A 14,586-nucleotide genomic window follows, 5' to 3' on the forward strand; every position below is an offset into this window, starting at 1 on the left:
ATGCTATGAAAAAATTAAATTATTGTTCAAACAATGAAAGGAAACATCGTGAGATCCGACAAAAGTGTGAAACATTAGAAATTTACCAAACTTGGTATTTTTTATGTAGAAACACCCTTCTCAGTTACCCATAACAAATAGCTGATTTTTTTTGTTTATTTTTACATTTGAATGTTCGTTCTACTTAACTGTCAATGTTTGGACACAAGGGAAAAAGAATAGAGAAATACAAAGTGTGTTTTTTATTTGATCAAATAGAAAAAATAAAATAAAATTTTACAAACAATAACTAAGAATTGGATAAATGGTTGGTTAATTTAATAAATATTAATATATTTTATTTTTAATATAATAAAAAATTATAGTATTAATATAAAAATTTTAATTTCTTTAATTTTATTTAAAATTTATTTATAGTTAAAGTAATTGAATTTTTTAATAATGGTTCAGTGTGACTATTAAAGAAAAATTAACATCAATATATTAACATTATTTTTTTTAATAAATATACTTGATAATTATTAAAAGTTAAATATATATTTAATTAACTTAATGATTAATGAAATTCAAATAAAATTAATAAAATTAAATTTTTCATACTAAGATAGAATTTTTATTTTATTATAAAAAAAAAACCAAACAGGTCAATACTTTATCTAGTGAATTCACTACAAAGCCTTTAAAATTTCAATTCTTATATGTTTTAATTCAAATTTTGAAATGTTCTCACCTTTTTTATCTGTTTTTTTTCATAATGAAAGGGTTTGGTGTGGTATACTTTACTAATTACTCCTTTTCCGTTTGATCCAATATATATATTTTTTTTATAATTACTGATTTGGTAATCCAATTTTTTAGTTAAGTTTAATTTTATCTTCATATTTTTGGTTTGTTCAACTAAGTACCCAATTATCTAAAAATATTTAATTTGGAGGTCCTCTTTGTTAAGTTAGAGTTAACATCGTGTCCGTATAGGACACGTGTCAAGCCGTGAAATTTTTAATTTTTTTTAATTTAATTTTTTTTCAAAAAATTTAAAAACTGTCACGTGTTAGTTTATCATCCTGTCACGTGGTAGTGATAATAGTTGTTTTTAATTTAGTCATTTATTTAAATTTTTGGTTCAATTTAGTACCCAATTTTTTAAAATGATTCAATTTCGTCCTCTCCAATTTGAGACCAAATTAGTAAATAAGCTTAATTACAATTTATATATACATGTTACCATAAATTTTTCTAATATATACATCAAATCATTTCACCTGAATAATTAAATTATTTTATTTTTTACAGTTTTTACCTTTGTAATTTTTTACACATGAAATTTTTTACACTTGTAAAAAATAAAATAATTTGAATATTTAGGTATAGTGATTTGGTGTATAAATTCAAAACAATTATTTTAACATGTATATATAAGTTATAATTAAACTTAGTTACTAATTTGGTTTCAAATTGAAAATTACAAAATTAGATCGTTTTAAAGAATTGAGGTACTAAATTGAACCAAAAATTTCAATAGAGAACTAAATTAAAAATAACTATTACCACTATCATGTGTCATGATTGTAAGCTGTCACGTGGCACGATGATAATCTGACATGTGGCCGTTTTTATTTTTTTTTAAATTAAAATTAAAAAATAAAAATAAAAAATTTCATGGCTTGACAATGTCCTGTACGGACACGATGTTAACTTCAACTTTACGGAGATGACCAAATTGAATCATTTTAGACATTTGGGTATTAAATTGAACAAACTAAAAGTATGGGTATCAAATTGAACTTAACAAAAAATTGGGAACAAATCAATAATTATATATATTTTTTTAAATGCCATAGAAAAGTTTTAGCCTAGTACAGTATATCTAATACATAAAAAACGTTGTTCAAATTTTATTATTAGCTCTAATTGCACAAAAGTTGCTTAACTATATTAGATGAACTGGTTATTAATAATGTTTTTTCGAACCACATTCATAATTTTGAGTAGTTTAAAATTATAGAAAAATGTTTACATAATTAACTATATTTTTTATAGAGTTTAACATCTATATTAAATATAAGATAAAGAATCTGAGATGTTAAAAAAATTATATTTGTCAGTTAAATAATTTTTTAATAGACATTTTCATTAAAGTAAAAAATTAATTAAATTCATTAAAGTAAAAAATTCATTAAATTGCCTGAAATTAAGGGACTGTTTTATATGAAAAGCATTACATATATTCTTGATGTTTATTTCAATAAATCGCTTAGTAGTAAATTTCAAATTTATAATCTAAGATATGTTAGGCAAAATGTTTTTTATAAACAAATTGGGTCATGGTTAGACACTTTAAAATTATGTTTTGAATGAGTTATGTAATGAAAAATTTGTATTTAATAACACTATGGTTAGATGACATTCATACTTATCTTAATAAACTAAAAAAAAAATCGACAACAGAGTAAGCAAATTTCTCCCTTTATCTTAAAATGATCGTAATTTTGATCTTTTCAAAATTTTAAACGCTCTCATTTTCTAATGGAACACTAATTATAATATTCAAGGTTTTACTATCCATTAAACTACAAAACATAGATTACCAATCCAATTTCAAAACGCATTAGTTAACTGTTGAAAAAAAAATATCAGTTCCAAATAAACTTTTATTAAATGATTATGAACTTTGATTAATTAGGTTAATGTTTAAAATTCGTTAATAACTTATCTTCACATGACATTTTATTAAAAACACTTATTTAAAATATTAGTCATAAAGATTTATTTAATATTCAGTAAACAATAACGCTCAGATAATAAAAAAAATATTCAAACAATATAAAGTAAAAAGAAGTAAAAATGTGAATTTTATATAACTTTGTTTAAACAATGACTCTTATATCATATTAGAAACGAATTTTAAATCTAATTCAATTCTACAAAATCGATTTATAAAATGAAGTTTGCACTTCACTTATATATTATAAAATTGTCTTGTCTCTAGTCGATATGAAACTTCCAACAATTTGATAAATTTATTTTTAGAAAGTATTATTTGAGAAAAAATTTCGATAATGTGAAGTAAAACCACAAGCCAAATAATCCACAGTTTAAGAATCACTCTAGCATCATCAAGTAATTATCAAAAAGCATAATCATGAATCCTAACAAATTTTAACAAAGAAGTTAATTCATGTTTGATTAAAAAAGTTATGTGAATTATTGTAAACAGCTAAAAATCCTCACAAATATGAAAAATAACAGCTAGACTCACAAATAATTGAAAACGTTATTTCTCCATTATTGTTACTTCTTAATTCAGATAAGAAAAATCTCCAAGCATTTCACAATCTTTGATCTCATTTCGTTTTCAATCAAATGCTTGACATTATTGTGAGAACGATGCTTCAATGCATGAAGGCCTTATTATTCTTACTCTAGCTTTTTATAGAACTGTGGATAAATATAGCAGTAAAAAAAACATTAGGCAAATGAAAAATTACAACACCACGATTGAAGAGGTTATGAATTCATATGAATCATCTCTACAAGTCAATACACATTATACAAGCAGAATTGCAACCTTAAAAATAGTTAAACACAGTTAAAATACAAGATTCTATTTAAGCAAGCATTACAAATCCGACAAGCACTGATAAAAGATGCAACTAGAGTCTAGCTTTTGACTTCAAACGATGAATGTATCACCTCAAATTCAGGGTTGGCTTCTTCTTATTCTTCTGCTGTTTTGACAAAATGTGAGAGAATCGTGCAAATCCAAATTTATTTCTCTTGGTAGAAAACAACTTACGACCAGTTACTTTCTCTTTCTCAACTTGTCTGTTGTCAATTGGTGGATCAATGTTTTGTTTCCCAAGCATCTGACCCAGAGACACATTCTGTTTCATTGAGATTCTTTCTCCGGCTTCAAACTCTTGTGGTTGAAGCAGCTTTCGGCTAAGTATTTGTCCTATTGATAGGGTTGACTTTAGAACTGGCTTGGCTTCATCATTCACCAGATGCAATCCATTAACATCGAGTAACCGAGGATCTCTCCAATGATGAGACGAACAAGAGTTTTTGAACTTGGTGGAGTTTTGTATAGAGCGTCTTTTGTGACCCTCCGAACGCCAATTCCTTAAAGCCTCTTCAACCGCTACCTTGTCTCTATTTGCAGCTTCTACCCTTTCCAGAGCTTCTTCAAGGGCCTTCTTGCTGGTTTTAACTTCCTCTGCAGCTTCTTCTACCCTTTTCAAAATCTCCATGTTTGACAAATTTCTTTCATCAACTTCAAGCATTGCATTTGCAACTCTCTTCCTAGATTGTTCCTCTGCATCACGTACTTTGCATCTCAGAGCCGTGTACTCTTCAAATGAAAGGGTAATCTGATTTCCAGGTAAACTCTCATTTTCATGATGAGACAATGCGTTAATTTCTGCAAGGGCAAAAGCTTCTGCGGCTCTAGCAGCTTCTTTCATTTTTCTGGCTGCTACCAATCTGATTTCAGCAGTTCTTATCATGGTTTTTGTCTGTTCAATCTCAGACATAGTTCTCAGAACTTCTGCTTTTGCAGATTCTCCCATTATTTTGAAATTCTCAGCCTCAGAACTCAGTCGCTGGAGCTCTCTAGTAATAACTGAAGGATCCTCTGAAGCATCTTTGATTTCAGCACCTTTTGCTACTTGCAGCCTCAATCTGGTATGGTTTAGCTCTTCCTCAAGAGAAGATATTTTTGAAGTATTTTGAGCTAACCTCTCACGAGTTTTCTCAAGTGAGATTCTTTCCTTCTCTAACTTCTTATTAAGCGATTCTACAGAAGTTCGAACATCAGCCAGATCAACAGTAGTTCTGGATAAATTCAACTTGGCCTGCTTCAGTTCCTGTAATATTACACCCGGCGCAGATGGAAGATGGGAAGCAAAACCTTGGTTGGAAGGTTGAAAAACATTCAATTGACTCATTTGGTTTTCCTTTTCTTCATTCTCTTCAACAACTGATTTTCCATCACATTCCCCAAGCTGAAGATTCAAATTCACTTCAGACTGTTCCTTCTGTATCTTTGATTTCAATTCTTCAACAAGCTTTTTGGTACTTTCCAATTCTTTCAACACATCAAGAGTTTCCCTTTCTTTCAAGATCAGTTCTTTCTCCAACACTGAAGCCTGCTCCTCCAGTTTTTCAGCGCTGAGCTCTGCTGAGTGCTGCTGCTAACCAAAGATGGGGATGGGTGAGATACTTGAAAATTTAGCTCAACCAAATACTTGAAAAGGAAATTTAATGAAAAACCCAAGATTAACAAATATAGTAAGTATAATGCCAAGGACAAAACGTAGATGGTAATTAGCATAATTTTGGTTTGGGTTAAAGATCAACACATTACTGAAGTGAAACTTCACTTCTAATTGGCTAACAACACCCAAAGCACTTGAAGTATTTAAATTTTGTCCTTAAAACTCCAATAGTTTCATTCCAATTTACCAATCAAGAAATTAATACAAAGATAGCCTTTTTAACTTTTTTCCTTGAATTTTAACAGCATTCCCCATAAATGACTTAAACAACAGTTCATGGGATCCAATCCTCGTACAACACAGATATAAAAAGAAGGAAGGAGAGAGGGATTTGAATAAAATTTGTTGTTTGCTTCAAAGGTTTAGAGGGAAGGGAAAATAAGGACCCCAAATACTTTCCCTCCAACTAAGAGTTCTCTTCTCAAAACAAGATGCTTTTATTTTTTCCAGTTCCTCTCCTCACTGGAAACTAAATCGTAAGTCCAAGGTTCTAAATTGCAATTACAGTCATGATTTTGCCCAAAACTAAAAAGAAGTAAAACAAATGCGGCCCCATTTATGACCAGAGACCCCAAAAAGCCTTGAAATTGTGCCACAGTTGCAGCTGCAAATCATTTTTAAAACCTTGAAAAAGTCTCTAGATCTTTTAAACCTTGAACAAGGTTTTTAAAAACAGTTCACAACCACAATTTTGAACGTAATGTGAAGGTGTTTGAAGCCTCCGACCACAATTGTAGCCGCAATTTCCTGCAATACCAAGAACTCCACAAAAATAGACTCTGCAGCCATAATTTGAAACCTCAATCTTAAGAGTCCCTTTCCCTTAATCTTAACCCACGAGCCAAAGGAAACAAGGAGAAACAACCTAGAATGACAACAACAAAACAATTTTTCGACAGCAAACATTAAGGAAACAACACAAATGGGTCCATACACTGCAACATATCACAACTTACCACACAAAAATCAAACGAAAAACAAAAGAACCCCAGTTTCTCCCACTCCACGCAAGTAAAACAACAGAGACACCCATCAAAATTCCATCAACAAAGGTACCACCTTTTCCACTGAAAAGGGAGAGGAACATACCAAAACAACGAAATGGCAGTATTTTTCAGCTTGTGTGGTGCTATACGTAGCAATGCCACAACTCAATTAGAGAGAGAGAGAGAGAGAGAGAGAGGGAGGGACTACCTCAGAATGAGAAGGCACACACGTATTAATCTTACTGTGGAGGGGTTTCCAGTAACCAATACCCCCAAACATTGTGACCGCATCCTTCACCGATTCAAAGGGTGCTGAAGTATCAACCTCCGTTCTCAAACTCTTCTCCGAACTCCGTTCTCCTTGATTCGTCGTCGTTTCGGCCACGTCAGAACCTCCCATTTCCATCGCCACCTGCACAAACAAACGGAAACAAAAGCAGAAGAGAAGCAGCACAAAAACAGCCTCGTTCGTGCTTGCTAGAATTTGTAGCACGCGACAAAAAAACACAAAGTGAAGAAAAGCGACAAGTAACTAAGGTGAGTGTTTGTGTTGTGTTTTAGTACACAAAGATGTTGTCTTGTCGCTCTCATGCGCTTGGCAACGAACAGTAGAATCAGAGTGAGAAGGAGAAATCAGAAAAAAGGTTCAAGTGAACGTTTCAGAATGAATTTCCCAAAATACCCATAAAGTATTATTATAAACAAAAATCATGTTATTTAATTTTTAAATATTGAAAACTTGATTGAATCTCTAAAATTAATCTGAATTAAATATTTATTGATAAGAGACTAAATAGACAAATAAATAATCGATGGAAAAAGATTAAGCTTAATATTTTTGAAGTTAATAAAATAGACGTGTAACTAATGTGAGTGTTGTAGTGTGGGCCCCACACCCACGCAGTTTCAACGGTTGAAGTGTGTGAACGGTAACTAACACAGAAGTGTTTGTTTACTTGAATTTGATTTTGAAAATTTTGACGTTGCAACTTTAAAGCGTGCGTGCTTTTGAAAATTTGATTACGCTGGTTAGATTGTTAAATTTAAAATTGGTATTCAAATTGGTGTAGTCAACGCTGTTTCGGGGATGCAATTCTAAAAGTTGACTTTTTCAGTTTGTGATTAGTTTTTTTAGTTGGCCGGTGATCCTGTAAGTAAGAAATATTATTCTTTTTAAGGTTTGATTTTTCATTTAGCATTATTTTTTATTAAGAAGTTTCAAGTCGATTCTTTGATTTTTGTTTCAATTGAATTTTAAATTTTATTAAAACGTTTCAATCATATACTTTTTTGGTAACGACGTCAAAATTATTATCAACTGTGGTGTGGAAGTAGACATGCTTATTTTGTAGTTGAGCTGCGGATGTGGCATACTAATATTTTCTGACAGAAATTTGGGTTAATAACAATATTAAAAAATGTGAGTGAAATTCTACTTCATACATAACTAGAAGTAGGGATTGCAATAAAGTGGGACGGGACATATTTTGATATCTCTTACACATTTTCAGAAAACAAACTAGGTCCTGACCGTGTATACGTACGGATCTTTTCTTTTCTTTTTTACTTAGAGATGATTTTTATTTATAATAATCGAGTATATTAACTTTGGTTTTTAGGTAGGTTTATTAGTTAATAATATTTTATTATTTGTAAAAAGTAAAATATTCCTGTAATAAATTCGAGATATTTTTGTAGTATTTGAAAAAAAAAATTGGGTTTTTGTAAAAGTTAAGTTATCAAATCTAATAAATGCTTTTTTCAAAATACGTTTAAGGAGTCTATGATTCTGGCAATCTAGTTTGATCGCAACAAATGCACCCTTGTTTCGAAAAACAGAGATGTTTCCTTCTTTTTCATCCACCGGTAAATATAGTTTCAAAAATCTCTTCCAAAATTCGATTATGTTACTTCATCCTGGTGAGGTAAGGTTAATTGTTCTTCATCCTGCTTGCGTGATTGATTCGTATTTTTTGTTTGTGTAGATCTTTTCGTTCTTTGATTTCACTCAGTATATTCGAGTGATATTTTTTTTGTTAATTTATTTAGGAATATCTTTCCTTCGAAGAAGGTTTTATGATTGAATGGGGATCTAAGTTGTCACTTGGAACTAATTAGTTTACCGATCCAATAGGGAATGTATTTCATATGGATTTTGAAGAAAAGTTAATTAGGAACAGATTGTTTCGTATATCGGCTGATTTTGAAGATTTATATAATTTGGACGACGTGCATTATATATGTACTCTGTTTTGTGGAGATCGTTATTTCCGAGTAAGGATTTTTAATTTGGGTTGGGATGAAATTCGATATCCTGGTTTAGCCAGTGCTGTTGTTGTTGAGGATTATATACTTGTATCCGTACCCGTACATGCTTCCTCACCGATTCAAAATCAATTAATTAATTTTATAAAATAATATAAAATTATGGTAAAAGAAACATAATATAGTCAAATATTCAATATTAAAAGGAGACTTGTTTCTTCAATTTCAAATATTTAGAAAGAAATTATAATTGTATACATTTCAAATTAAAATACCAAATAAAATTTCATGAGAACAAAAACATTTATTAAATTTACAAATGTTAATGAAACCTAGTTAATAAAATTTAAAAATATTTTTCAAAAAATATAAAAAGAAAATAAATATTTAAATTAAAAAATATTTTAAATGTTTGTTTACTTCAATTTTTTAAAATTCTAAAAGTAATAATACATCACTTTATCAAAATCACACAAAATTTAAAGATTTAAAAACAATAGAATTTTAGTATATATCTTTCATCTTTTGAGCTTCAATATATGTTGAATGGTGATAAAAAAAATTCATGACAATTACATTAAATTATTATATTATAGTAAATAAAATTTATTTATACAATTAGAGTGATAAAATTACATATATGATAGTGAATTAGAAAATAAAAATAATTATATAAAAAATAGAAAAATAGTGTTCTACATGATAAAAAAAATAACAAATAAAAATATTAAAAAAATTATCAAATGTGTCTTAGAAACAATTTGAGAGACCATTGAATGAAATCGTACAAAGAAAAATGATAAAATTAAAATTGTTTTAGCAATGGTAAGAGATAACGAAAATTGTTTTAACGAAATAAAAAAGTTCTTCAAATGAAAATAATAATAATAATAATATAATAAAGAAGATAAATTTTTTATATAACCTAATAAATGAAAGGTTTATGTTATTGAACATTTAAATTGACAGAGTTAAACATTTTCATGTGAAAAGAAAAATATACAATAAATAAAAATATTAAAACAAAGTACAAATATTCAAATGTGAGACAAAAAATATTTAATTGACATACATCATTTAAACATAATTGTGTGAAACATATGATAAGACGAAAAATATCTTTGGAGATGCGAAAAAATTTCATGACAAACCAAACAATTAGAAGAAATAAAAGATAAAAAGTGTGTAGTGTGTGTGTGTGTGTATATATATATATATATATATATATATATATATATATATATATATATATATATATATATATATATATATATGTGTGTGTGTGTGTGTGTGTGTGTGTGTGTGTGTGTGTGTGTGTGTGTAAGGTTACTTAATAAACTATAAGTATTTTTATAATTTAAACGGGGACCAAAATAATTCGGGGACGGGTATTATGGAGAGTATAGAGACGGGGATAGGCAGATATGTACATCCTCATCCTCATATGCATACTGAATTGAAAAAGTTGGGTATTCCCCATACTCACACCCAATCAATGTGGGAATTCTCCATTAAAACGGGGATGAATTCGAACAATTCCCACGTGGCGGATTTATTTGTCATCCCTATACACAATGCCTCCATACTTTTAGGGTTGCACCTCAATTCACCATTATCACAATCCCATTACACCACACTCTCTTGAATCCTTCATCAAGAAATACTTCCATTATTCACCTTCATTTTTTATATCCACGCCATTCCTCTCCATCAATTCACACATAAAATCACATAGAAGAGCCCTTCATCCACGCTTAGTGGCACTCCATTATCCTCTCTAATAAACTCCATGGTTCATCAGACACCATCACTCATCACTAAACTGAACACCAACAATCTTAAATTCCTCTTCATGCGATCCAAAAGAAAACCCATATGAACTATTACGGAAAACTCCATTGACTGCCATCATTCCCATGAAGAAGGACTTCAACACCCCAATTGACAACTTTTGCATTGCCATAAAGCTCCAAACTTAACTTAAACTCAAGGTCTTTCTAAAAATTTGTGAAAGAAAAGAAAGAAATTGGATCAAAAACTTGGATTTTGAGGAAGACGAAGGCGACAAAGTGGTGGGAAATTGAAAATGGTGCCATAATTTAAGTGGATATGAGCTAAAAATCTGCAAGGGTACGACATTGGCTCAGTGGTTGAGCAAGGAAGAAGCCATGGGTGTTTGGCTTTGGTGTCAGTTGTATAATGAGGAAGAAGAAAGCGGGGAATGTGCGTGAAAAGAAAAAAAGGTTGATTGAGATGCAAGATGGACACATCATTTATTAGGGCAAACATCTTCTCTTCATAAAGTGAAAAAAGTTGACACGTAACAACTGCTTTTGCATATCAAATTTAAAAAATTAGACATGTATATGTTGCACTTTGTCACATCACCACCCTCCTAACGTCATTTTTTGAAGATCTATTGGAAAGGACTTTATTGAAGCGTTTTAACAAAATTTAGGACTCAATTGAAACAATTAAAACTTTCCAACCAAACTTAAAACTAAGCGAATAATTAAGCCTTTTTTAATTAAATATATTTGAAGTTAATTAGTTCACGTGAAATCAGTTTGGGAAGTAATAATTGTTATCATTATTCAATTGAATCGACAAATGTGTATTCATGATTAAGAACTAGAATCCATGCCATTATCAAGTGTTTTCTTTTGTCTCCAATCAAACATGAAAGAATGATTTATGATAATATTGACCTTAACAAATTATAAATTAGATCTAAGAAAAAAATGCATTTTTTATAATTAATTTAACTTATTTGTTGTTATTTAATTAGATTAGGTTGATTCAATGACTTCATAAGTATCGAAAAATATTGAATTTTAAGTATATAAATATGGTTAACTAATTTAGATCCTCAAGTTAAATTGTGAAGCTCAATCATAAATCAATGAAGAAAGATAGGAATAATTTAAGTTTTGTTTATTTAAATATAATAGATGTGTTGTATATAGGATAATGACCTCTTATTCTTAAAGGTGTACTGGATATAAATATAATAAATTTGGATTATGTTAGATTGGTCAGGTTAGATCCGAATCTGATCTAACTCGACCATTGTTCATCCCTAATTTCATGTAATAGATTTTTATAAATAAGGGTGCCTAAGTTGTTAGAAAAGTATTCGTTTAAGCATAGATATGTTAAAATGAGTTATAACTCGTAAGTCAACCAAAATCGATCTTGTGAGTCGGGTTTGAGTTGTGATAGGTTGGAAAAATTCATTTTTTTTTTAAAATGCAGGTCAAATTAAACCTTACTCACTTAACCACAAGTTAAATGAGTTTGATTTGGGTTGAAGGTGGGTTTACCCGTAACCCACGAACAACGATCCTTTATTAGCTTTTTACCATTTTTTTCATAAGTTTTTTATTATAATTATTTACTACTTCTAATTATGTAGGTTGACAATTTGATATTTTAAAATACTATAATGACGTTCAATAATGTTTTAATATTTTGGATGTTTAATTTATTTGTTTGCCAAATTACATAGGTTAACACTTTAATTTTCAACTACTATCTTTATAATAATGTTTGGTGAAATAGGTGAACACTTTAATTGTATTGCTATACAAAAATGAATTGAGTCAATCTACTATGATTATACTATGATAAATATATAAAAAATAAAAAAATATAGTGAGTCAACCCACTAACTCACTAATGCATGGTAGTTTGAATCAGGTTACAAAATTTTAGGTACACCAAAAAGTGAGTTAAGTTTGAGTTGACTTAGTTTTAGTTCAACCTGTGGTGAGCTAACCCATGTGAATCAGGCTAACTCACTTTGACACCCCTACTAAAGCCCATAAGAACTTCCTTATTGGATCTATGATCTTTCTTATCATTATCTAAATGATAATATGTTGGGCAACGTTCTAACTTACCATTTTTCACTTGATAATTATTTGATCTAGTACTTTTTATCCAAACATGAACGAAACAACATACACATTGCTCTTTCAAATGAGGCTTTGTTAAATATTTTCAGTTATCTCATTCTATCGTGGAGTATGACGGGCAATGTCTTGCCTTACAATGCGTTTATTTTTATAAATGTTTTCATTGTCCTTAGAGCAAAGTTTTGATCCATTGTTTGACCTCAAACATCAAACCCTCTTATGAATATAATTAAGCATAAAAGTAGACCAATGTTTGAAGCAAACATAAGCTTCAAATTTCTACTTTATTGTGAAGATCCAAATCATCCATGAATAATCATCACCGATAGAAAGGAAAATCTAATGTTTTTCAACTAGAGCTGTCAAAATGGGTTAAAACCTGTGAGCCAACCCGTCCTACCATGGGTTTGGGCCGGGTTAGGTTGAAATTCTTTTATAAGTTTTAATAAGGGTTGATTTTTGACCTGGATCACTTAGAACTCGACTCACTCGGGTTGAACCCGTGGTGAACCGGGTTGGTGAGCCAACCCGTAAATAAAGAGTTACACAAGTATTTTTTGTTAAGTTGGACTTTGCATTTAAGTCAAGTTAGGTTGTTTTTTTTAGTCAACACATAGATAATTTGGTATTTTTGTAATTTTAGTTTGTATTTGGATTGTATTTAAGTTTATTTAGATTTTAATTATAATTATAATTTAGTTTTGACTAAAAAAAATTTAAAAAAATTGTATTTTTTTTAATTAAGTAAGCCTGTGAGCCAACCCGTTTAACCCATCAACCTGTTGTGGGCCGGATCAGGTTCAAATTTTTTTGGCTCGCTAATAAGTGATCTGGGTTGGGTTGGCTTACTAAGTGATCAACCCGTGGCGGGTCGAGCTAGGCCAGGCCATGTTACCCGTTTTGACAGCTCTACTTTCAATGATGAAATTTTGGAAGAACTCTAGCAATTAGAATGAACATAATTTAATGTGATCTTCATGTTATGTATTGCCTTTGGAAAATACTTTCTATGTTTCTTGTCACATGGTGCTTGGCTAATAATGTACGTTCATCCAAAACTACCATCCATTTCTCACCTAAGTGATTCATAAATAAATGTTACACAATACTATCAAATGCAAAAGGAGACAAACAATGTGGAAACTATCATAATGTAACTTGCCATAGTGGAACCTTTTAGGATATATGAATTCTTAACCTTGTTCCCATGCATTACCACAACCTTCAACTTCCCCAACACTCACATCGCCAACTTTAACATTGCACTTGAACCTTTTAGCATGCAATACACCCATTAAAACAAGGTTTTTCATCAATTATGAAATATGATGAACGTTTGATAATTTCCTTAGTATTTTATCATGCATTCGAATTTTGACAAATCGATGCCTATGAATTTGTAAGTATTATCATTGTTCATCAAAACATTTACCACAAACATCTTCTCATGTGTGTCAAACCAATTCCTCTTTGGGCACATATGTAAAGTACAACTAATGTTCAAAAGATGCTAAATCAGTCAAAAAATATTTGACCATTCTTCTGGGAAAATATTTCTTCCACTAACCTAATTTTTTACCTTAATTGTAGATGTCCCTTTTGATTGATTTTGTCCTTCCTTATCTTCTTGTTTTTCTACCATTGGACAACAATAAGCATTGTTAACCTTGACGAACCAACTTCATCACCATCCTTAACAATCCTATGTTGAAATTTTCTATCACAAACGCAAATCTTCATTCATACTAAAAAAAGTTAACAAAATTCTCAAACAAAGGGAAAGCCATAATGGAAGGATCATTGCAAGATCTTTATCTTCCATCTTGATCTCTTTAATCCATTAAGTTCATCTCATCAATGTGTTCATTCAAAAATTAATTGTCTTTTATATGAAGTCTAAATAGTCAATTATTGTTAAGCAACTTATTATAAAAAAAATTGGTCACAAAGTATTTATGAAGAGTTAAACACAATCTATAAGTAGATTTGTCTTTCACAATCCTATAAAGAATTTCATTTGAGAGTCAAGAATTAGGGAATAAATCTTCTCATGAATTCTCAAAACAATCTCCTTTAGATGTGTCATTTTGTTTGAGAGAAGTATTTAAAATTCATATTCTTTCAACAAAGCACCCATCTTCA

The 14,586-nt window shown here is 29.9% G+C and overlaps 1 protein-coding gene across 3 annotated transcripts; it reads right to left on the reverse strand.

Annotated features, from left to right (window-relative positions):
• Positions 1-3,484: 3,484 nt before the first annotated feature.
• LOC114183151 (WEB family protein At2g38370-like) lies at positions 3,485-6,889 on the reverse strand. Of its 3 annotated transcripts, none has more exons than XM_028070061.2 (2): positions 6,471-6,889; positions 3,485-5,186 (listed from the first exon to the last, which is right to left on the reverse strand). In XM_028070061.2, the coding sequence occupies exons 1-2, from the start codon at positions 6,666-6,668 to the stop codon at positions 3,690-3,692; spliced, it is 1,695 nt and encodes a 564-aa protein (XP_027925862.2). In that variant the 5' UTR covers positions 6,669-6,889; the 3' UTR covers positions 3,485-3,689. The 3 variants fall into 3 exon arrangements, with proteins under 3 accessions (XP_027925862.2, XP_027925860.2, XP_027925861.2); XM_028070059.2 differs by having other exon boundaries at positions 3,485-5,192; positions 6,471-6,888; XM_028070060.2 differs by having other exon boundaries at positions 3,485-5,189; positions 6,471-6,887.
• Positions 6,890-14,586: the final 7,697 nt, after the last annotated feature.

Source organism: Vigna unguiculata, chromosome 5 (assembly GCF_037176805.1).
Source record: "Vigna unguiculata cultivar grain cowpea cultivar isolate G323 ecotype 2 chromosome 5, ASM3717680v1, whole genome shotgun sequence".
In the NCBI taxonomy this organism is placed as follows: domain Eukaryota; kingdom Viridiplantae; phylum Streptophyta; class Magnoliopsida; order Fabales; family Fabaceae; genus Vigna; species Vigna unguiculata.

Coding starts and splice junctions, on each gene's coding strand:
- LOC114183151 (XM_028070059.2), bottom strand. CDS start 6,668: ATGGAAATGGGAGGTTCTGACGTGGCCGAAACGACGACGAATCAAGGA. Junction 5,193..6,470: donor GTGTGCCTTCTCATTCTGAG/GTAGTCCCTCCC, acceptor ATCTTTGGTTAG/CAGCAGCACTCAGCAGAGCT.